The sequence below is a fragment of the Leuresthes tenuis genome, unplaced genomic scaffold (genome assembly GCF_036924035.1).
Source record: "Leuresthes tenuis unplaced genomic scaffold, fLeuTen1.0.hap1 SCAF_23, whole genome shotgun sequence".
NCBI lineage: Eukaryota > Metazoa > Chordata > Actinopteri > Atheriniformes > Atherinopsidae > Leuresthes > Leuresthes tenuis.
In genome coordinates this window covers 25666857-25690621 of record NW_027325377.1, presented here as the reverse complement: position 1 = coordinate 25690621, position 23765 = coordinate 25666857, and the positions used below count along the sequence as shown (strand labels likewise).

Below are 23765 nucleotides of genomic sequence, written 5' to 3'. Positions count from 1 at the left end.
AGAGGGCGGCTCCCGCAGATGAAGCGGCGGTGTCTATGTTGTCGGCCTCAGGGGTCACGACCAGAGCCCACAGCGCGACCCGGCCTTATTCGAGCCAGATGTTGGGAGCCGAGCATCTCCAGAGCTCCTCCCCCGCTGTGTTCTCCCCCCGCCGCTCACTCGCTCTCCATAGATAGCTGCTGCACACCTCCTTCCTCCCTTCTTTCACCTCTTCCTCCCCTCGGTTTCACCCGTCCTTCCTCTTTTGGCTCCGCTCCTGGGAAAGAGCGCAGAGCGTCTCCTGGCAGCCTGCCCACCCGACCATCTTCCCCCATCCCCTCCTTCCTCCTTCCTCCTTCTCATCCCTCGCTTTCCAGCCATTGAGCCACCTTCCCCATCATTCCCTCCACCTGCTCCCAACCACCTCCCCTCCATCTCCTTCAGTGCCTGCCCTCATTCATGCCTCCCCCCGGCTCAGGAGCAGTGAACAGGTGTTGTCTCCTTTTGATTTGGGCGCGTTCGGATTAATGCTGTCAGCTCAGCTGTTAAAACAACTGCCACCGCCAGATGCCAGTCGGTTTGGTGCTGGAGTTGTCACCTACACACAAACGCACAAACATTCTCAGATGTAAGTGTGCAGAAAGGCGTGCAGTTATCCATGGCCTCCAGATCAGCTGTTGTGTTCAGGCCTGTCAGTAACCCAGGTGTGTGTTAAGAGTCGTAAATGGTAAATAATCCCAGAGTTTCTCCTCCTATCAGTGACGAAGTGGTGAAACATAATCGTCTGTCACTCAGGGTTTAGAAGTAGAATCATAACCTTTGTTTCTTAAGACCTTTTTGATTAAGATGAGCAAACATCTGCTTCAGCTTCAGCTTCATGACAGAATGAAGCTGAAGGGAAGGCTTGTGACCGATTGCTCTGAAGCTTTTACCTGCCGACTTTCTAAGATTTTAAATGACTATTTTTCTTATTAAAATCACTGAACTTGAAGCATGCAGCAAATCAAACTCATCAAATTATGTCTGAGCGTTCATATTCCCGTCCGCAGCCTTCTTAAAAATGCTCTAAAAACTAATTAAAGTCACATGAAACTGCGGCTTTTGTTCCGGGCTTCACGGCCTGGATGACTGGATAACAATAAGCCCACCGACTGGTTTTTCTTTACTCTTATTTATTTGGTGCTAAGGGCAATTACAAAAGTTAGAAAACTTTCTCACATGCCTCACGAACACACCTGCAGCTCGTTCCTTTCACAGGACGCACAGATCAATAGATCTACTCCAGCTCTAGTATTGATTCGCTCATTTATTAACATGTGGTTGGAATTCTGGGTTTTATTCCTTTTAATTCAGCGGCTTTCCTTCCTGCTTGGGCTGCTGCAGCGGCTGTGAGTGCATGACTCTGAGCAGCTCGTTTTGCATGAACGTGCACGTGTCCACAGTCAGGAAGCCTGGGTTTGCTTGCAGGGTTGATAACCAGCTGTTGAGGTTTGGTTTGAGCGCTTTAAACACGAAACTTTTCCCTCTGTGTCCGGTTCATTCTTCACCCTTCCTCCGTCCTCGGCCTCCTCTCCACCAGGCAGCAGCTTCAGTTCAGAGTGGAGCTTTGTTTCACGTGTGTTGTGAGTAAAACGATGGTCGGCGGCGTGTAACGGAGCTATTTGCGGCCTCTTCGCCTGCCTGTGTGTCAGATGGCTGGTAGTGGGCTTCGGAGTGGTCATGCTGGTGTCTCAGCAGATTTCAGACGCATGCATTCACCAATGAGAACTCTTCTGTCCATCTTTTTCTTCTGGCAGATTTGATCTCATCTATCTTTATCTTCCTCCTTCTCAGTGTCTGTCACTCCTCCGCCGAGCGCTTTCTCCTCATGTGCTCGGGTTGGTTTGCAGGCGGGCCGTCAGAGAGGCGTAACTCAGGGAGTCGTCCACTCTCACACACTGGACTCTTGTTTGTTGGGGGGTGTGGATTCGTCTGACACACACTGACGCCCAAATGCACACACACCCTTTCTAACACTGAGCCCACTGTATGCCTCCCAGTCAAAGCACCGTATCGGCTTACCGTGCACAAACACAGGACTCACAGCCCCTTTATTACCCACCTACTGAACCATATTTTCCCCCAGATTACGACACATCACGCCCTTCTCATCCATTTTGTTGGTTTGTTGAATTACTCTAACTAGGTTATTTCCAAGGTTATCGTACCCCACTGTAGGCTCCAGTCTCCACTGAGCCAAATGTTGTTAAGGCAATTAGCCGACTCACAGAGTCATGGGTGTCTTGCTTTAGGGATGATGGGGGGGGTCAAATGCAGGAATGTTCAGGGAGAAAATAAATATTGATTCAAGGAGTTGAAATGAAAATGAACCCACTCTGATACCAGCAACTAGTTCCAATTAAGACGTAAAGAAGCGAGTTTGCGTTGGATTCAGCTGAGCTTTCTGAATCTCTCTCACTGTGTGTTTTGGTAGATTTTCCAGTAAAATGAAGGCTTGAAACACACTGAGGCTGGATTTGTTGACTGCAGTTTTGAGCTATTTTGAGCTCCATTTTGCAGATGAGTCAAAGCCTATTCATCTCCATTCTGCACGACTAAAGAAAATTATCGTGCAGGCTGCTGTTGTAACAAAAGTGTAATTAAAATCACAGGTTATTGTCCACTAAAACTTTATTTCTCAGCCTTTAAAGGAATCGGAAACCTCAATAAAAAGCATCAAACAGGCTGAACCTTCAGCTTTTGGTGTTAGGATTAGGATAAATTAGGATAAATTAGGACTGGAGGACAAAATGGGTCATTTGTTCAAACTCTTGGAAAGTACCACCGATGGAAAATACGACCAAAATAAGCAGTTTGGGGCTGGAATATGAAAAATCGTCTCCTGTCACCTTAAAGGACGCCATTTTGACACTTCTCACGCACGCTGCTCGTTCTGGAAAGACAAATGTGGTTCCTGAGCTTCTCCCGACTTGTTAAATTTCAGTCTTCAGTTTGTGATAAATGCTTTCTGTCAGGGGGGGTTTCAGCATAAATATGTCTAAGTTTTCCTGATTAAAATGTGGGGAAAAGTAGCTTAAAAACAGCTAAATTCTTGCATTTTTCACAGCCACCAAATATCTTTTTGGGGGGGAAGTTTGCTGCAATCTCAGGTTGTGCCATTAGAGGTCTCCATCTCTTGTTGGCCCCCCCCCCCATCTGTTCGAGCCTTTCAAAGCCGTTTTCCCTCCGTCTTTCTACCGTTTCTTGTCAAGTAAAATTGAACGTGCCAAAAAAAGTGAATGAATACATGGAAAGAAGATAAAGTACAGCAAGTACTCTGACTTCGTCTGATATTGTCATTTAATCTGTCTGCGTGCTACTCGTCCAGTTTGTTAGCCACAGATGGCTAAGTGATCCTAATGTGACCTAACCAGCAGCATCACCCGATATCGACGAGGCAGATCTCATCAACCAATCAAACGGGTTTTTTTCCTTCGCCTAAAAGCGGTGAGATCTTGCCAGGAAAACTTGGGAGTAGGGAAAGATTTACAAGAAGGGACATTGACGTGAGTGAATAATTGGAGCACAGTGACTCTTAAGGCTCCAGCAGCCAGAGACAAACACACACACAAACACACACGTTAGTCAGCAGAGCATTCCAGTGATGTTTGGACTGCTGTTGCCATTGGTCTAATGGCTCTCACATGTCTGCCCTGCTGTCTTTGAGCTGCACACAGGACAATGCGGGCTATTCTTAAGGCTTTACAACACGCTCTGTCTCAAGCTGACGGAACAAACATGCTCACAGAGAGAAGACAAAAAGAAGGAGGTGCAGAGATGGCTATCAAGGCGAGAGGAGTGTGTGCTTCGTGTTCACCGGGTCCGGCGAAGAGAAGCCACTCTAAAGCCAAGCCAGCTGTCAATCACACGGCCCAAAACTACGATAACATCAGAAATAATAGTCTTCACCCGTCAGTCTCCCACGCACACACACACACGAGCGCCGAGGAGGCTGCAGCCGCAGCTCAGCACAGTTTGAACGGGCGTCCAACATGCAAAACAGCATTAGTGTGTCAGGAGTGTCTGCTGCTCTGTCCGTCTCGCTGTCATTGCTTTGACAGGCAGACGAAAAATGTCATGACTCGCAGGAGAAGACGCGTTCTGCGTTGATGCGTGGGTCCGTTCCCCGTCTCCGCTCAGCAGGCCCAACACACAATGTGCTCCTTTGTTGTCACGTTAAAGTGATGCAATAAAGCCCGAGGGCCGCCGCAGTGACAGAACCATCCGAAGTGTGCGGCGAGGAGACAAGAGCGCTGAAGAGGGGTTATTGCCACGAGACAGATTGCAAGTGTCATTTTCCATTACAGCAGCCCCGGACGCACACACATTACACACCGGCACTCACGCCTCGGCCCACTTTAACGGGATGACAGGCAGAGATGTGCGTGCGTTAAAATAAAAAGTGCCGGCCCTCGACTCGTTAACCCTCGCCGGGACGCAGCAGACTGCATTCGGCTTATCTGATTGGCTCCTCCGCAGGTTTCTGATATGAATCAGATTTTTTTTTTTGCCGTGAAACTTGAGTTTTTAGAGGTCTGCAAATTGCATTTGGATTTGCAAATCGGTAAATTGTCGCTGAAAACCTAATTTTAGAGATTTTCATGGTTTGGTTAAAAGATTACATCGTGACCCGCCTTTGACCTTTTGCACATGAGACGGTTTCGCAAAAAAAAATCAGCAAAAAGGAGCATTTTGTGCTTGAAAAACAGGCTTCAGCAACAGGGCAGGATGTACTTCCTCCTGTTGCACGTGAGCTTCTATTATCTATTCAAAAGTCTCTCGTGTTTGTTAACCAGGCAATTAGAGAGCAGTATCTGGCGGTTATCTGCACCACAGCTGACACTCCGGCCCGTAAAGTACGAGGCAGTAAAATGAAAATGGGCTCTGCTCTCCGTCCCATAGCTTGTCCCTAATAGGGTGCCGTAGCCGTGGCTATCAGGGCAGAATTAGTCCACAGCGGATTCAAATGTCTAGATGCTATCAAACGCCATTTAATGATAATGGAGGTCACAGAGGCAGTTGGGAAATGGCGTGTTTGTGTGTGTGAAAGGAACATTTCTCTGTCTTGCATTAAGATAGCATCGCTAATTCCACCAGCCTGACAACACGCAGGCGAAAGCAAACAGCGAGGAAAGTTTTTCGGCGACTTTCTCGAATGTCGCTCCAGATTTTGCCCTTCATCGTTCTTTCACAATGTCGCGCCCTCGCCGCTGCTATTTCTGACTGCCAGTGTGTGGATCTGGCTCGCTGAGATTTCATGCCAGTGTAAAAATTGGCTGAGGGTTTGGTTCAAATCAAATTGGACATAAGCAGCCACAACACCATCTGTCAGGGAAAGGCAGTGGAGTGAAGGGCAGAACTCTGTATTCAGATAAATGGATTTTCAATTTATTAAATTGTTGACTGACACCCTGGTAGATTTTCGCGTGATGTGTCGCCGCCTATTTTTAGAGCGTCAGATTCATGTTGCTGTACATCCATTCAGGCCCTAATATTAGACTGAAAAAAATCTGTTGTTTTCTGATGGCTGAATCTCTTCTTTTTAGATATTTTCACAGCATTTTCACCTCATGTTAATATGATGTGTGGAGGGGGGTAAAACTGAAATAAAAGCCTCGCCGTGACACACGTTAGGTGTCATGGAGTAATTTAGTCGCTTAACAGGTGTGTCGACCCGGCTGGGATCATCACAGCCCTTTGGGGGGGGGGGGGGGGGGGGGGGGGCGCCATATGTCCCCCGTCGTTTCACCCAAGAAAAACAAACTAACTTTACAAGGTGAATAAAAGCCTTGCAGCTCTCAGAAGTTGATGCAGCTTTGCTGTGGCAGCGTGAGCCAAAACCTCTCATTCTGCGTGCCCCCCCCCCCTCCCAGCCTGCCTCGTGGTCTGAGTGTTTATTAATAACCAAAGTTGGAGAGGCTTCTGAATGAAAAGCCACAGTGGACACCGAGTCCGGTCGGGGGCTCAGGCTCTCCGTCTCTTTCTTGCTGCAGCCCTCTGCGGCGGTGGGAGACGGGGGGGGGGGGTTAGAAAGTAAGGAGGAGGAGGATGAGGAGGAGGAGGAGAGGGATTTTAATGTTTACACTGAGGCCCGGCCACCCCGGCAACTGTTGCCAAGCGCCGTTCTCCCCAACAACAAGGCAGTAATTGGTACTTTTAGCAGCTAACCTTGCGGAGGTGGTGGCGCGAGGTGGGTTAGGACAAAAAGCTTTTTGATGCGTCTCTTTCTCCCCTCTCAGGCCGCCATAAAGCGCCGCCTCTGTTCGTTGTTTAAAAAATGATGGTCAACAAGAGGCTGGTGTTGGCACGGCCCGCGCCACTTTGGAGCGATTGGACCGTCTTTAGAAGGAATCGATGAGAATGTGTCCAGGCCCAGCTGAACCAGACATGAATTGATCATCAAAATATCAACATCATCTTTTGGTAATGGAGTGCGAGGGAAGAGCCAGACAGGGGGGGGGGGGGCGTGAATAAATGATTTCAGTCTGATTTCTTTAACTTTCTTTGAACCCCAGCTGAGGAAGATCCACTTTGGTGAACTTGGAGCATTAATTACAGGAATGAATCTTTCTCTTCGGTAAAAGTCAGATTCGGGCTTTCATGGGACTCAAGATAAGCAGATCTGACACTATTTGTTTTATTGTTGAGTTAATGTCGGAAAATCAGCAGATTTTTTCTGCTTTTTTATCCGAAACTTTTCAAATTAAGGCTTTAAATCAAGATGATGAGTAATTTAGATGTTATGTTTCTGTGATTTTGGCTTAAATCCGGTTAAGATAACCTTGTTAAGGTGTTTATGTGACTGCGGCAGTGATTTACCTTAATGTGGTTACAGCCTAACGTACTCTTTCCCTGTCCGTCGGGGGGAATTCTTCAGCTCCATCCCAGCTTAATGCTTCAGTGTTCAGGGTGGCGCTCTCAGACAAACTCCTCCAGTGCTCGTATAATTGCTTATTCAGTGCTGACCCTCGGCTCGGTTTGGGAGGAGGAGAACGAAGGAGGAAGGAGGGGGCGGGGGGGTTAGCAGAAGTCTCCCCATTGCTGCCCAAGTCAATGTGGAGCCTGTATTTGGGGGGTGTAAGGAGCAGCCATGGGCCCTTTCCTGTGGGCCCTCCTCTTCCTCCTCCTCCTCCGAGCCCGGCTGGGCCTGGCGCTGGCACAGAGGTCCCTTTGTTGTGTACCGAAGGCCCGGCTTCTCTGTCTCTCAGACTTTCTTTTCCTCCCCTCTCTTTCCACACACAGCCACCCCCCACCCCCCCACCCTCCCGTTTCCTCTAAAGGTCTCCAGTCTTCACAAATATGAGATAATAGGAAAAATAGAGCTGGCTGCTTGCGGTGACTCAGGGCAAAACGTCTGAGTGAAAAATAGAAAGCGAGCGAGAGAAGGGAGAGGGATGATATTGTTTGTGAGGTCGGTCAGAGCGAACCGGACTGAGGTTGAGTCTCCTCCCAGCGCTCTGTTCCCTTCACTCCTTCCCTCTCCAGCAGCTTGTGAACCAAAAGCTCGCCGTGACACACAGCGTTTCGCTCGCTCTCTCGGCAGGTGGACGGGTTGTTTTGGCTCGGCTGCAGGGCAGCAGCTTGACTCCGTTTGAGCCAATGAGCCAAAATAATAGCCGACGATTCCAGAGTTATTGTCAGCGTTGTTTTCCCCCTCTGCTTTTCCCAGAATCCTCCGAATCAGGACGTCACCCTCGGATGAGTCCATGCATTTACAGGAGAAAACCCAAAAAGCAGCCGGTTCCACAGTCAAAACAAGGAGGGAGGGTTTTCAGGAGTGCTTAATGCTCTCTGATGGGAGGAAGTTTAGGTAATGTGGAAGAAAAACAGCTGGGTTCTGATATTTTATTCAGTGCAAACATTGGTTTCTGCAGAATTTAATGTGATGTTTCTTTATATAAGAAAGGCTGAAACTGTATTTAAGGGGTTTCCTTCATTCTTTAGCATCCTTCGCCCACAGTTTGAGACGCCCCACCCTGCAAATATGCAGCTCACGCCCGAGCGTGGGCACCAAACGCACCGCGAACCCCCCCCCCCGTACGTCACAGCAACCTTCTGTGGAGTTCATGGAAAGTGTTGTGCTGGTTTGGGCCTTAATTGGCAGGAGCTGGCTGTGTTTCCGACGCTGCTGCAGGACATGAAACGGGAATCAGGTGCTTCTCCGTCTGCTTTTCAGAGGCCAGAGGATCTGTTGCTGCGGCTCAGGAACCGATGAGAAGCTAATTCACAGGATGAATTTTTCAGGATGCCATCTTCTGACCGGCTTCATTTGTCGTGATGTTAGCCATCAATCAACATCTCACTAATAGATATGCAGCAGCCCCTCCAGCTCCTCTCCTCTTCCCCTCTGCCCCCCCCTCGACTTCGCCTGCCCGTTTCCTCCCTTTTCGCCACAATGAAAGAGCCTCTTGGCTTTTATTAATAGTTAAAGTGGACCCGGCCTGTCACTGGGGACAATGGCTGCAGCCCTGTTAATAAATAAAAATAATAACTAGGAGATGGAGACGGGAGGGAGTGCAGTGGAAAGAGAACAGGCCACACTGCCATTTGTTGTTCCCTCTCACTTGTCAAAGCTCTTTGGCTTAAAAGCCTCTGTCATTGTTGAGGGAGAGGGGGCTGGTGGTGGGGGGGGGAGTGAGAGACAGAGAAAGAGTGAGTGCCAGAGGCTAATAGCACCTGTTGGGGTGATGGTGAGACAGCTGTCGCTGTGGTGGAAACACACTCATATTCTTTCAGGCTGCCTCTTTCTGCTAAAGACTCTCCATCCATCCCAGCTGTGCTCCTCCCCCCTTCCTCGCCACGGTGGCGTCCGACAGAAAGCACGGGGCCAAGGACGGGAGAGAAAGTGGAAGGTGGCCTGGTTTGAAGTTCAGCATCGATCTTTGGGCCTGCGTGAGCGTGCCCATCGCAATCAGCGAGGCGTGAGCGCCTTCGTGGTGAAGCCACGAGGAAAGGACCTGATTCAGGCCTCGGGGGAGGCTGCAGGCGCTCACACGCACGTGCACGCCGTGCACGGTGCATTTTTAATCCCTAAAAGTCTCCTCTGCAGACAGAAAGGAGGAAGCGACGCTGTAACACGGATTTGTTGTTGATAAAGCGTCATTTATTTATCACAACTTCTCTTTTTTATCCACATTTCTCCTGTACGTTTGCAGCTGTTTCTCCTGTTAAATTCCATAAAAGTGCTAAAAGATAGCAGCTTATTTATGTCCTTTATTGGATAAAAGTATTCAAACTGCATTATTCGGGGTGAAAATCCTAAAATATGAACAGAAAAACTCAAATTAAATGCGCTGCTTTGGTTCATCATCAGATTAATAAAACTGAGGCGGAGCTACTTTTTAATCACATATCATCATTTATCTTTTGTTTGTTCTGTTTTTGTGATAAATTTATTGGATAAAAGTATTCGAACTGCATCGTTTGGGGTGAAAATCCTAAAATATGAACAGAAAAACGTAGTTAAAGTAAAACTAAATGCGCTGCTTTGGTTCATAATCAGATTAATAAAACTTTTTACTCACATATTAAACCCATCATTTATCTTTTCTTTGTTCTGTTTTGTGACAAATTGGATCATTTAAACTCTTATTAAAGGGAAACTTCACTATTCTTCTTGTTTCTCTCAGATCTGCAGGTGCTTAAAGAGTTTCCTTCTGCGAACTGCTCGATATACGTGCACGTACACGTGCACATATACATGCATTAAAGCTCTCCGTGCGTCTTCTCGGCCGTGTGACATTTCCACTCCCTCCACCGTGCGTGAGCCTGTGCACGTGAGACCGCAGCCAGGACTGTAATTAGTGATTCTCAGGTCCAGTGTGTGCACGTGCGCTGCCTGGTGCGTGCATGTGTGTGAGAGGCACTGTGTGAAGTGTTGAAAACAAAGCGCGAGCTGATAATGTGTCCATTGTGGCGGGTGCATTAAGGCGCTCTTTGTCTCGGGCCCACAGGGCTAATGATTCTCTAGCAGCAGGTGAGAGGGGAAAAAGCCTCTCTGTCTGTCTCCCTCCGTCCTCCACTTGTCTCTCTCTTCATCTTCCTCGCCTCTCTCGCTCTTTCCCTTTTCGCTCGCTTGTTTTTGTTTTTCGGATTTGCTCCCTTTTCGATTATCAGCTCCTCTCCTTCCGCCTCCCTCGCCTGCTGATGCGGCCATTAGGCTGAGCCGCCGCTGCCTTTATTACAGCAAATGGACTTTAAATGAGCTTTATTGTCATGTTGGCCAGCCAACTGAATCCCTCTTTCTCTCCCTCTCCTCTGCACCCCCACCCCCCCTCCTCCCCTAAACAGAGGCCCCCAGCATTGAGAGGCTGTTGTCAAAGGACTGGAAGGATAAACTTTTGGCCATGGGCTCAGGGCACATCGGAGAAATTAAAGGTATGGCACAACTAAATAGCAACAGATCGAAATTCTTTAAATATTTCAGCAACTTTGACGTCTGAGAAGTAAAACTTTCTTTCCTCTGAGTACGTAAAACGGCCCAAAAACCACCAGGTTAAAGTCACCCTTCGACTGTTTTCAGGTCACAGAAATCCGGCAGCGCTCTAAAACAGCTGAGAGCAGCTGCCTGCTCCTGTAAAGTTGGACAAACGTTTGCCTCAGAGTCCTCAAAGTCTCAGTCTAATCACCCGAGTGATGATGGTGAACCATCAAATCTGATCTGTGTCCAGTCAGAACTGAACAATGTGGCCGATAATGGAAGATTTATGGTGAAAATGCACCGGACATCGTCAGGGTTTCCAAGGTTTACCGAGACTGAAGTTTGCCAAGCTTATGGTGCTTTTGAAGGGTTTTTAGAAAGGTTGAATGACATCATTATTGTTCTTCTGACAGCTGGAAAAACGTCGGTTTCACCTCACAGTTGTGGAACTAGCTTAACCGGGGGCTCACACCAAAATCATCGTGAGCGGCCAGCTGCCTTTCATTTTCAATGTAAGCTGGCGTTGTGAGCTTCAAGAGCTTCAAGAGTTGAGAAAGGCTCAACTTTATGCAAATGAGCAGTGACGCTACGCGACGACAGCCAATTAGGGCCGACCTGGATTCTGAAGGTGGAAAAAAGGCGGAAAAAAAGGTGGAAAAAAGGTGGAAAAAAGGCGGAAAAAAGGTGGAAAAAAGGCGGAAAAAAGGTGGAAAAAAGGTGGAAAAAAGGCGGAAAAAAAGGTGGAAAAAAGGTGGAAAAAAAGGTGGAAAGAACAAAGAAACACAAAGAAGGCCCAGAGTACGATCCATGGTGAAAGAGGGAACCGATGTATGGATGGATTATAAGATATATCTGCTAGTTGCTATATATATAAGCCCCGCCCCTTTGGCCGCTTCCGGCGGCAGAAGAAGTGGAAGCGGCGGGTTGTGAGCCCCGGTTAGGGGTTAAAGATGAACAGAAATAAAGTTAAACTCTGCCTGCTTCCTCTCCCGTGTTTGGCCAACATGTCAGAAAGTTACTGAGTCCATCAGCTCCGCCTTAAGCTCCGCCTTAATCGCCCGTTTGATCCACATCAGCCCTTCTTAACCCCCGGGACAGAGGGCAGGAAGTGACACAGAAACGCGCTCATATGAATATGCAAGGAGGTCAGGGCGAGGAGAAAAAGATGAGAAGGAAGCTGGAGGAGGGCGGCTGTTATTACCTGCAGCTCCAGGGCGAAGCCGCCGCTCTCCTCCAGTAATCGAGCTTCATTAGCAAGCAAAGCTATATGTAATCAAAGCGCCGTCCAGAGGGGAGCTCCATTGATCAAGCCCCCTTTTCCCAGCTCCCTGCTGCGCTGACATTTCCGGGTAGCGGCGTCCCGCCTGGCGCTGCACGCCGGCAGCTGGGTTCAGTGTGCGGCGGCTCGCTTTAACAGCAGCAGCGTGGAGGTGTTCGTGCGCTCCGTTCTCACTCTGCCGGCGCATCCCTCCACATTTTTTATCCCCCCATCGAATTCCATTGAAGAGCTTTTTGCGGGGAACAAAGTGCCTCCGAGCCGCCGCCTCCCGCTCCGTCGGGCATGTTGAGAAGCGGTAAAAGGCCCCATGCGGTTCGCTCAGTTCACTCCATTATGGAACCAGAATAAATGCTCAGAGTGTCTTTAGGATCAGATTCAGTGTCCAGAAGAAGGAGTGACAGGAAACCCGCTGGTGTTCAGATATTCAGAACCAGTTCGGTCGGTTTCTGCAGTCAGGAAGGAAGACAGAACTTAGTCCAGAAGCATGAGGAGGTAGAACAGACAGAACTTAGTCCAGAAGGAGGTAGAACAGGCAGAACTTAGTCCAGAATGAGGAGGTAGAACAGACAGAACTTAGTCCAGAATGAGGAGGTAGAACAGACAGAACTTAGTCCAGAATGAGGAGGTAGAACAGACAGAACTTAGTCCAGAAGCATGAGGAGGTAGAACAGACAGAACTTAGTCCAGAAGCATGAGGAGGTAGAACAGACAGAACTTAGTCCAGAAGCATGAGGAGGTAGAACAGACAGAACTTAGTCCAGAAGCATGAGGAGGTAGAACAGACAGAACTTAGTCCAGAAGGAGGTAGAACAGACAGAACTTAGTCCAGAGGCATGAGGAGGTAGAACAGACAGAACTTAGTCCAGAAGCATGAGGAGGTAGAACAGACAGAACTTAGTCCAGAAGCATGAGGAGGTAGAACAGACAGAACTTAGTCCAGAAGCATGAGGAGGTAGAACAGACAGAACTTAGTCCAGAAGCATGAGGAGGTAGAACAGACAGAACTTAGTCCAGAATGAGGAGGTAGAACAGACAGAACTTAGTCCAGAAGCATGAGGAGGTAGAACAGACAGAACTTAGTCCAGAGGCATGAGGAGGTAGAACAGACAGAACTTAGTCCAGAAGCATGAGGAGGTAGAACAGACAGAACTTAGTCCAGAAGCATGAGGAGGTAGAACAGACTGAACTTAGTCCAGAAGGAGGTAGAACAGACAGAACTTAGTCCAGAAGCATGAGGAGGTAGAACAGACAGAACTTAGTCCAGAAGCATGAGGAGGTAGAACAGACAGAACTTAGTCCAGAAGCATGAGGAGGTAGAACAGACAGAACTTAGTCCAGAAGCATGAGGAGGTAGAACAGACAGAACTTAGTCCAGAATGAGGAGGTAGAACAGACAGAACTTAGTCCAGAAGCATGAGGAGGTAGAACAGACAGAACTTAGTCCAGAAGCATGAGGAGGTAGAACAGACAGAACTTAGTCCAGAAGCATGAGGTAGAACAGACAGAACTTAGTCCAGAAGCATGAGGAGGTAGAACAGACAGAACTTAGTCCAGAAGCATGAGGAGGTAGAACACCACCCGGGCCTGAGCTGCAGCTTCTCCTGTCAGGAGGGCAGGGGTTCGGGTGAAAACCACAGAAGAAGAACTCTCTCCACGTTTACATCACTAATAACTGAGCTATTTAAGGTCCTTTACTGCAGCAAACACCAGGTTAACCTCAGAAGCTGATTCACCTGGAAAGCAAATATAAAACATCATTTAGTCCTCTGAGTTATCAGATATCGTCTGATCAGATTTATTGATCAATATGTGCCGTTAAAACTTATCACAACGAGTCGGTTCACAGATGAACTGAGTCTGAAACTGAAGGTTTTCTGTAAAATCGGAGCAGTTAAAAGTTATTCTCTGCAGTTCGGGAGGAGCTACAAACCTGCTGAAATCAGCCTGTAACTCTTTTAGCTTCATAAAGGCTCGACTGTATTAACTGATGAGCTTATTGCTGGAATTGGGTTATCGTGACTTTGTGAAGAAACTTCTTTACATTCGTCCTAAATTCCACAGCTGGCCGTCCCTCCTTCACTCTCAGATGTTCCCGTCTTCCACCTCCCACCCTTTTCCTGCTCCCTCCTTCCTCCTTTTCTCCTCCCTCCTTCCTCCCACCTCCTCCCACCTTCTCTTCCCTCCTCCCTTCCTCCTCCTTCCTCCCTCCTCCTCCCTTCCTCCTCCTCTTCCCTCCTTCCTCCCTCATTCCTCCCTCCTTCCTTCCTCCTCCTCCTCCCACCTTCTCCTCCTTCCTCCCTCCTCCTCCCTTCCTCCTCCTCTTCCCTCCTTCCTCCCTCATTCCTCCCTCCTTCCTTCCTCCTCCTCCTCCCACCTTCTCCTCCTTCCTTCCTCCCTCCTCCCACCTTCTCCTCCTTCCTTTCTCCACCTCTCACCGTTTTTCTCCTTCCTCCTCCCTTCCTTCTCCTCCCCCTTCTCCTCCTCCTCCTTCCTCCTTCCCTCTCCTTTCTCCTTCCTCCCTCCTCCTCCTTCCTTTCTCCACCTCTCACCCTTTTTCTCCTTCCTCCTCCCACCTCCTCCCACCTTCTCTTCCCTCCTCCCTTCCTCCTCCTTCCTCCCTCCTCCTCCCTTCCTCCTCCTCTTCCCTCCCTCCTCCCACCTTCTCCTCCTTCCTTTCTCCACCTCTCACCGTTTTTCTCCTTCCTCCTCCCTTCCTTCTCCTCCCCCTTCTCCTCCTCCTCCTTCCTCCTTCCCTCTCCTTTCTCCTTCCTCCCTCCTCCTCCTCCTCCTCCCCCCCCTCCTGCCATGAGGAGTTATCAGTACAGCGGGGGTCATTAATTAGCTGTGAGAACACGGTGACAGCATTACATTGTTACAAATTGGTTAATTACCCTTTAGGTGAGTGTGTGAGTGTATAAGTGAGAGAGGAAAAGGAGAAGGTTGGTTCTGGGGTGAGCAGGTGAGCTCCGGCAGCCGTAATCTGCCTGAGGAGGAATGTGTGAAAACCAGTGGAGGAAACCAGCTATCGATCCACCTGCCTGCCTCGCAGCAGCCGAGGAAACGAGCCGACACGGGCTGATTTATAGGCCAAAACATCTCAAAGTCAGAATGAAAGGAGGCAGGAGACCGGGAAAGGAGGCAGGAGACCGGGAAAGGAGGCAGGAGACCGGGAAAGGAGGCAGGAGATGGAGAAAGGAGGCAGGAGACGGGGGAAGGAGGCAGGAGACGGGGAAAGGAGGCAGGAGACGGGGAAAGGAGGCAGGAGACTGGGAAAGGAGGCAGGAGACCGGGAAAGGAGGCAGGAGACGGGGGAAGGAGGCAGGAGACGGGGAAAGGAGGCAGGAGATGGAGAAAGGAGGCAGGAGACGGGGGAAGGAGGCAGGAGACGGGGAAAGGAGGCAGGAGATGGAGAAAGGAGGCAGGAGATGGAGATGGAGAAAGGAGGCAGGAGATGGGGGAAGGAGGGGGAAGGAGGGGAAAGGAGGCAGGAGACAGGGAAAGGAGGCAGGAGACGGGGGAAGGGGGCAGGAGACGGGGGAAGGAGGCAGGAGACGGGGAAAGGAGGCAGGAGACCGGGAAAGGAGGCAGGAGATGGAGAAAGGAGGCAGGAGATGGAGAAAGGAGGCAGGAGATGGGGGAAGGAGGGGGAAGGAGGGGAAAGGAGGCAGGAGACAGGGAAAGGAGGCAGGAGACGGGGGAAGGGGGCAGGAGACGGGGGAAGGAGGCAGGAGACGGGGAAAGGAGGCAGGAGATGGAGAAAGGAGGCAGGAGATGGGGGAAGGAGGGGGAAGGAGGGGAAAGGAGGCAGGAGACAGGGAAAGGAGGCAGGAGATGGAGAAAGGAGGCAGGAGACGGGGGAAGGAGGCAGGAGACGGGGAAAAGAGGCAGGAGATGGAGAAAGGAGGCAGGAGACGGGGGAAGGAGGCAGGAGATGGAGAAAGGAGGCAGGAGACGGGGGAAGGAGGCAGGAGACGGGGAAAGGAGGCAGGAGATGGAGAAAGGAGGCAGGAGACGGGGGAAGGAGGCAGGAGACTGGGAAAGGAGGCAGGAGACAGGGAAAGGAGGCAGGAGACGGGGAAAGGAGGGGAAAGGAGGCAGGAGACGGGGAAAGGAGGCAGGAGACGGGGAAAGGAGGCAGGAGACAGGGAAAGGAGGGGAAAGGAGGCAGGAGACAGGGAAAGGAGGCAAGGAGACGGGGAAAGGAGGGGAAAGGAGGCAGGAGACGGGGAAAGGAGGCAGGAGACGGGGAAAGGAGGCAGGAGACCGGGAAAGGAGGCAGGAGACCGGGAAAGGAGGCAGGAGACCGGGAGGCAGGAGACGGGGAAAGGAGGCAGGAGACCGGGAGGCAGGAGACGGGGAAAGGAAAAGGAGGCAGGAGACAGGGAAAGGAAAAGGAGACAGGAGACAGGGAAAAGGAGGCTGGAGACAGGGAAAGGAGGCAGGAGACAGGGAAAGGAGGCAGGAGACGGGAAAAGGAGGCAGTTAGAGGAGGATTCTTTTTCCTCTGGGTTGCAGATAAAGAGATGAGCTGCCGTGTTGCTGAACACACATGCAAAGAGTTTGGAGCAGCAGCCTCCACTTTTACTGTGTTTGCATTAGTGCATGTGCAGAGAAGTGTGCACGTGTGTGTGTGCATGTGAGGAGGTTAAAGCCAACAAGAAGGCTCCACAAAAAAAGACTCCTTTGATCCGTCTTTTCACCTTTTTGCCCCTTTCCTCCCAAACCCTTCACCCCCCGTTTGAACAGGCTAACGTTTTTAACACAAGGCTCTTTCTTGTCTTGGTCAGCTTTGGCTGCACACACACACACACACACACACACACACACACTCACACACACACACACACACACACACACACACACTCACACACACACTTCTACAAAGGTGGGTCTGTGCGTTAGGACAGCGGCGTGTTTATTTTTCCAGCGGCCAGCGCTCCCGACAGTTGCCTTTATTGTTCATTGTTGGCGGATGGATGGAGCGTGGGGGAAGTGAGGGAGGGGGGGTGAAGGTGGGCAGAGGAGGCGGCTGCTACCAACAGGGAGGACAAATGGACGCGCTCTCACCTTCCCGGGCAGTCAAAGGGCGGGTCGGCGCCCTCGTTTTCTTTCATCGCTTTCAGCTTCTCTTTCTTTTCCTCCTCCATCTTTTTCTCTCCTTTTTCTTCCTCATCTGGTTTGACTGGCGCAGGAATGTGGCCCGTTAAAGGTAGCAGCTGAGGAACAATGGGGGATTGTGCTAATGCACACATGTGCACACACACACACACACACACACAACAAAGGCATGTAGGCAAACATCGGTACATATGACCAGACATGAGCGCACACACTCCTTCTGATTGGGCCTCAGTGTGCCTCCCTCTAACTACATCCTGTTGAATGATTTAGGCCTGTGTGTGTGTGTGTGTGTGTGTGTGTGTGTGTGTGTGTGTGTGTGTGTGTGTGTGTGTGTGTGTGTGTGTAATGGAGCTGGTATGTCAGGATCTAAGGGGTCAAAGGTCAGGCCATGCTAAATGTGAGCAGGAGGTTGGCTGACTGCAGAGTAAACACAGACCAGACACACTCGCCTCTCGCTTGCTCTTTTTCCTTCTTCTTCTCTCCTTCTCACGAGCAAATCTCACAGAATTACTTTCTTCTTCTTCTCTCCTTCTCACGAGCAAATCTCACAGAATTACTTTCTTCTTCTTCTCTCCTTCTCATGAGCAAATCTCACAGAATTACTTTCTTCTTCTTCTCTCCTTCTCATGAGCAAATCTCACAGAAATACTTTCTTCTTCTTCTCTCCTCACGAGCAAATCTCACAGAATTACTTTCTTCTTCTTCTCTCCTCACGAGCAAATCTCACAGAATTACTTTCTTCTTCTTCTCTCCTTCTCATGAGCAAATCTCACAGAATTACTTTCTTCTTCTTCTCTCCTTCTCATGAGCAAATCTCACAGAATTACTTTCTTCTTCTTCTCTCCTTCTCACGAGCAAATCTCACAGAATTACGTTCTTCTTCTTCTCTCCTCACGAGTAAATCTCACAGAATTGCAGCCCGATAGCTTGGGATCTGCCTCCAAATGTCGCCGCGACGTCAAACACGTTCTGATTCCACTTCCTGTTTCAGTGAGAAATGTAAATTCCCAAACCTGGCCGGGGATTGGTTTTGTTTGTGAAACGTACGAATGTGGCTCAGATTTCTGCTGCTGCGCCACATTTAGCCTGTTTACAAATATTTCCTCGGCCAGATTTATTTTCCCTCTTTCAATAAGGCAATAAAGGCGATGATGGATGGGACCTGATTAATTGATGCTGGCCTTCAGCGCCCGGGAGGCGAGTCAACATCTGGTTTTACAGCTCTGCAGCACTCTATCCGAGCGCATCTTCCCCCGACAAGCCTCCTCCTGCCGGTTAAAGCCCCTCACCAGTCGTATATTACGCCAGCCAGCAGCCAAAGGCTGGCTTTCCTCTGCTTTATTGTTTGTTCCTCTGACCCCTGACTTCACCCTCACAATCTTTTGAGCAGCTCAACTTCCAGTTACAGTGCTGCGAAGGCTTCTTTTTACAGTGGAACCTCAGCTAAGTGCTACCATAACGCCTTGGACCCTTGTTTTTGTCCTTTAGGTACCCCAGACAGCCTGGCAGAGAAAGAGCGCCAGCTCATGGGCATGATCGGCCAGCTGAGCAGCCTGAGGGAGCAGCTCCTGGCGGCGCACGAGGAGCAGAAGAAGCTGGCGGCCTCGCAGATGGAGAAGCAGAGGCAGCAGATGGAGCTGGCCAAGCAGCAGCAGGACCAGGTACAGGAGCCCACTGCATGTGCTGCTGCTCGTCCCAACAGTTCGCTTCACTTAGATTTTGTGACAAATTCTCTGCTAATGTCAGAAAAAACAGGACTCATCGAGCCTGGTCAATCAAATTGATTGGAGGCAGATCTGGAGGATTTAGTGTGAGACACAAAGATATGAGCGAAGAAAGATTAACATCAGAATCAGACGCCAAAAAGCAAAAGATTTGTACGTTTCATACGAGAAAAGCAACAAATGTCACAGTGTTTCTGTGCAGAGCTCGTGAAGCAGCGTGAAAGGCTCCAATCAGCTTAGGGCAGGTCGTGTTTCAGGGAAAGGAGGCAGGAGACGGGGAAAGGAGGCAGGAGACGGGGAAAGGAGGCAAGAGACCGGGAAAGGAGGGGAAAGGAGGCAGGAGATGGGGAAAGGAGGCAGGAGACGGGGAAAGGAGGGGAAAGGAGGCAGGAGATGGGGAAAGGAGGCAGGAGACGGGGAAAGGAGGCAGGAGATGGGGAAAGGAGGCAGGAGATGGGGAAAGGAGGCAGGAGATGGGGAAAGGAGGCAGGAGATGGGGAAAGGAGGCAGGAGATGGGGAAAGGAGGCAGGAGATGGGGAAAGGAGGCAGGAGATGGGGAAAGGAGGCAGGAGATGGGGAAAGGAGGCAGGAGACGGGGAAAGGAGGCAGGAGACGGGGAAAGGAGGGGAAAGGAGGCAGGAGATGGGGAAAGGAGGCAGGAGACGGGGAAAGGAGGCAGGAGACGGGGAAAGGAGGCAGGAGACTGGGAAAGGAGGCAGGAGATGGAGAAAGGAGGCAGGAGATGGGGAAAGGAGGCAGGAGACGGGGAAAGGAGGCAGGAGACGGGGAAAGGAGGCAGGAGACTGGGAAAGGAGGCAGGAGACGGGGAAAGGAGGCAGGAGACTGGGAAAGGAGGCAGGAGACGGGGAAAGGAGGCAGGAGACGGGGAAAGGGGGCAGGAGACTGGGAAAGGAGGCAGGAGATGGGGAAAGGAGGCAGGAGACGGGGAAAGGGGGCAGGAGACGGGGAAAGGAGGCAGGAGACGGGGAAAGGGGGCAGGAGACGGGGAAAGGGGGCAGGAGACCGGGAAAGGAGGCAGGAGATGGGGAAAGGAGGCAGGAGGCGGGGAAAGGAGGCAGGAGACAGGGAAAGGAGGCAGGAGACAGGGAAAGGAGGGGAAAGGAGGCAGGAGACGGGGAAAGGAGGCAGGAGACGGAGAAAAGGGGGTAGGAGATGGGGAAAGGAGGCAGGAGACGGGGAAAGGAGGCAGGAGACAGGGAAAGGAGGCAGGAGATGGAGAAAGGAGGCAGGAGACGGGGAAAGGAGGCAGGAGACGGAGAAAGGAGGCAGGAGATGGAGAAAGGAGGCAGGAGACAGGGAAAGGAGGCAGGAGACAGGGAAAGGAGGGGAAAGGAGGCAGGAGACGGGGAAAGGAGGCAGGAGACGGAGAAAAGGGGGTAGGAGATGGGGAAAGGAGGCAGGAGATGGGGAAAGGAGGGAGGAGATGGAGAAAGGAGGCAGGAGACAAGGAAAGGAGGCAAGAGATGGGGAAAGGAGGCAGGAGATGGGGAAAGGAGGCAGGAGACAGGGAAAGGAGGCAGGAGATGGGGAAAGGAGGGAGGAGACGGAGAAAAGGGGGTAGGAGATGGGGAAAGGAGGCAGGAGATGGGGAAAGGAGGGAGGAGATGGAGAAAGGAGGCAGGAGACAAGGAAAGGAGGCAAGAGATGGGGAAAGGAGGCAGGAGATGGGGAAAGGAGGCAGGAGATGGGGAAAGGAGGCAGGAGACAGGGAAAGGAGGCAGGAGATGGGGAAAGGAGGGAGGAGACAGGGAAAGGAGGCAGGAGACCGGGAAAGGAGGGGAAAGGAGGCAGGAGACCGGGAAAGGAGGGGAAAGGAGGCAGGAGACCGGGAAAGGAGGGGAAAGGAGGCAGGAGACCGGGAAAGGAGGCAGGAGACAGGGAAAGGAGGCAGGAGACGGGGAAAGGAGGGGAAAGGAGGCAGGAGATGGGGAAAGGAGGCAGGAGACGGGGAAAGGAGGGGAAAGGAGGCAGGAGATGGGGAAAGGAGGCAGGAGACGGGGAAAGGAGGCAGGAGACGGGGAAAGGAGGCAGGAGACTGGGAAAGGAGGCAGGAGATGGAGAAAGGAGGCAGGAGATGGGGAAAGGAGGCAGGAGACGGGGAAAGGAGGCAGGAGACGGGGAAAGGAGGCAGGAGACTGGGAAAGGAGGCAGGAGACGGGGAAAGGAGGCAGGAGACTGGGAAAGGAGGCAGGAGACGGGGAAAGGAGGCAGGAGACGGGGAAAGGGGGCAGGAGACTGGGAAAGGAGGCAGGAGATGGGGAAAGGAGGCAGGAGACGGGGAAAGGGGGCAGGAGACGGGGAAAGGAGGCAGGAGACGGGGAAAGGGGGCAGGAGACGGGGAAAGGGGGCAGGAGACCGGGAAAGGAGGCAGGAGATGGGGAAAGGAGGCAGGAGGCGGGGAAAGGAGGCAGGAGACAGGGAAAGGAGGCAGGAGACAGGGAAAGGAGGGGAAAGGAGGCAGGAGACGGGGAAAGGAGGCAGGAGACGGAGAAAAGGGGGTAGGAGATGGGGAAAGGAGGCAGGAGACGGGGAAAGGAGGCAGGAGACAGGGAAAGGAGGCAGGAGATGGAGAAAGGAGGCAGGAGACGGGGAAAGGAGGCAGGAGACGGAGAAAGGAGGCAGGAGATGGAGAAAGGAGGCAGGAGACAGGGAAAGGAGGCAGGAGACAGGGAAAGGAGGGGAAAGGAGGCAGGAGACGGGGAAAGGAGGCAGGAGACGGAGAAAAGGGGGTAGGAGATGGGGAAAGGAGGCAGGAGATGGGGAAAGGAGGGAGGAGATGGAGAAAGGAGGCAGGAGACAAGGAAAGGAGGCAAGAGATGGGGAAAGGAGGCAGGAGATGGGGAAAGGAGGCAGGAGACAGGGAAAGGAGGCAGGAGATGGGGAAAGGAGGGAGGAGACGGAGAAAAGGGGGTAGGAGATGGGGAAAGGAGGCAGGAGATGGGGAAAGGAGGGAGGAGATGGAGAAAGGAGGCAGGAGACAAGGAAAGGAGGCAAGAGATGGGGAAAGGAGGCAGGAGATGGGGAAAGGAGGCAGGAGATGGGGAAAGGAGGCAGGAGATGGGGAAAGGAGGGAGGAGACAGGGAAAGGAGGCAGGAGACGGGGAAAGGAGGGAGGAGATGGAGAAAGGAGGCAGGAGACAAGGAAAGGAGGCAAGAGATGGGGAAAGGAGGCAGGAGATGGGGAAAGGAGGCAGGAGATGGGGAAAGGAGGCAGGAGATGGGGAAAGGAGGGAGGAGACAGGGAAAGGAGGCAGGAGATGGGGAAAGGAGGGAGGAGACAGGGAAAGGAGGCAGGAGATGGGGAAAGGAGGGAGGAGATGGAGAAAGGAGGCAGGAGACAAGGAAAGGAGGCAAGAGATGGGGAAAGGAGGCAGGAGATGGGGAAAGGAGGCAGGAGATGGGGAAAGGAGGCAGGAGATGGGGAAAGGAGGGAGGAGACAGGGAAAGGAGGCAGGAGACGGGGAAAGGAGGCAGGAGACCGGGAAAGGAGGGGAAAGGAGGCAGGAGACCGGGAAAGGAGGCAGGAGACGGGGAAAGGAGGCAGGAGACAGGGAAAGGAGGCAAGAGACGGGGGAAGGAGGCAGGAGACAGGGAAAGGAGGCAAGAGATGGGGAAAGGAGGCAGGAGCTCGTGAAGCAGCACAAAGGCTCCACACAGGAATCAGCTGAGGTCGTGTTTCCGTAGCAGAGGCATACAGACGCACCTAAACACACTCACAGTCCATGTTCCCAGGCGAGCGTCCGCCAGGTATCTGCATAGAAAAGGCTTCCCTTCTTGTTGTGCCTTGGTTCACTCACAGAAACACTCACCTGTGACCCACACAGAGCACAGCAGCGGCGCTGTGTCACACCGGCTGATGAAAGGTTAGCTTCCGCCATCTCTGGCTCGACATCAGGAACACTTGGACACACGGCAGCAGAGACTCTGCTGAGTCCAGATAAGACGAGCTCCTTAATATTTCATGGCCGGGCATCGACCCTCTGCCGTGCAGCTGGGGCCGCAGAGACCCGCAGATGTGCAGATGTCCCACGGGCCCCGCAGACACGCCACAAACACACACCTACTGTGCCCAGGCGCTAAATAAAATGTGCTCTGTCCTCAGATCGCCCGGCAACAGCAGCAGCTTCTGCAGCAGCAACACAAAATCAACCTCCTGCAGCAGCAGATCCAGGTGAGGCCCGTTTGTGCTCGTTCTGATTGTGATTGGTGCAGTTTTCTTTGCTCCCTCATCAGCATTTTGAGCTTGAATCAGCCTCAGCTCGTAACCGTAGCCCCTCCTCCGTGCTTGGATGAATCAGAGGTAATGTTTTGACCGGAGTTATAAGAAAATCAGACACTCGGTTGATGTTTAGTCTGTTCTGACACACATCTGAAGACCTGCAGCATTACAACAGATTCCACCCGACTCCATCTGACTGAATCAGTTCCTAGAAACCGAGTGGAGCCACGAAGCCCTAATTTAAAGGAATTTCTTCTTTAACTCGAGCACAGTCGGAGCACTTTGTGGACTCACTGCTCCATAAACAAGAGTCTTTAGCTCATTTGTTCAGATACCGTCAGTAAAACTGGAAACAGCTGCAGAGATTCACTGAAACATGATTAAACATGAACATAAACCCAGAATCTGAGGCAGAAACAGAGTTTTTAATCAGTTCTCAGCAGCTTTAAAGTGAATCTCTGGTCTGAGCTCCTTTATTCTCCAACTCAGCCTGAACCCTCTGAGACGAGCTTTCTGTCATTTCTTTAAGGAGTCTTCAGGAATAGTTCTCCAGGCTTCTTGAAGGACATCCCAAAGCTCTTCTTTGGATGTGGGCTGCCTTTTGTTCCGTTCTCTGTCAGATGATCCCACACTGCTTCAATAATGTTGAGGTCCGGGCTCTGGGGAGGATTCATCCCTCCATAAGACCTGTTGCCACTGATTTTCAGTCCACTTCTTGTGTCATTTGGCATAGCTCAGCCTTTTCTCCCTGTTTCCCTTCCTTAAGAACGGCTTCTTGACAGCCACCCTTCCATGGAGACCATTTCTGATGAGGCTTGGGCCAACAGTAGATGGATCAGCTGAAGGTCCAGATGCATCTCTCAGGTCCTGTCAGGTCACAGCTGGATTTTTTCCTCTTTCTTAAGGACATCACTTTCAGATCCTGTTCATCTGCTGGAGATAGTTTTTTAGGCCTGACACTT

General features: G+C 51.3%; 1 protein-coding gene across 10 annotated transcripts in view; it reads left to right on the top strand.

Annotated features, from left to right (window-relative positions):
* The window catches only part of sox5 (SRY-box transcription factor 5), an 83171-nt gene that overhangs the window by 24841 nt on the left and 34565 nt on the right, over positions 1-23765 (top strand). For 8 of the 10 annotated variants that reach the window (XM_072377135.1, XM_072377136.1, XM_072377140.1 and 5 more), the window contains exons 4-6: positions 10309-10395; positions 18327-18499; positions 22687-22755. In XM_072377135.1, the coding sequence (XP_072233236.1) occupies positions 10309-10395; positions 18327-18499; positions 22687-22755 (329 nt within the window). The remainder of the gene's footprint in view (positions 1-10308; positions 10396-18326; positions 18500-22686; positions 22756-23765) is intronic. The other 2 variants (XM_072377141.1, XM_072377138.1) reach the window with 1 other exon arrangement.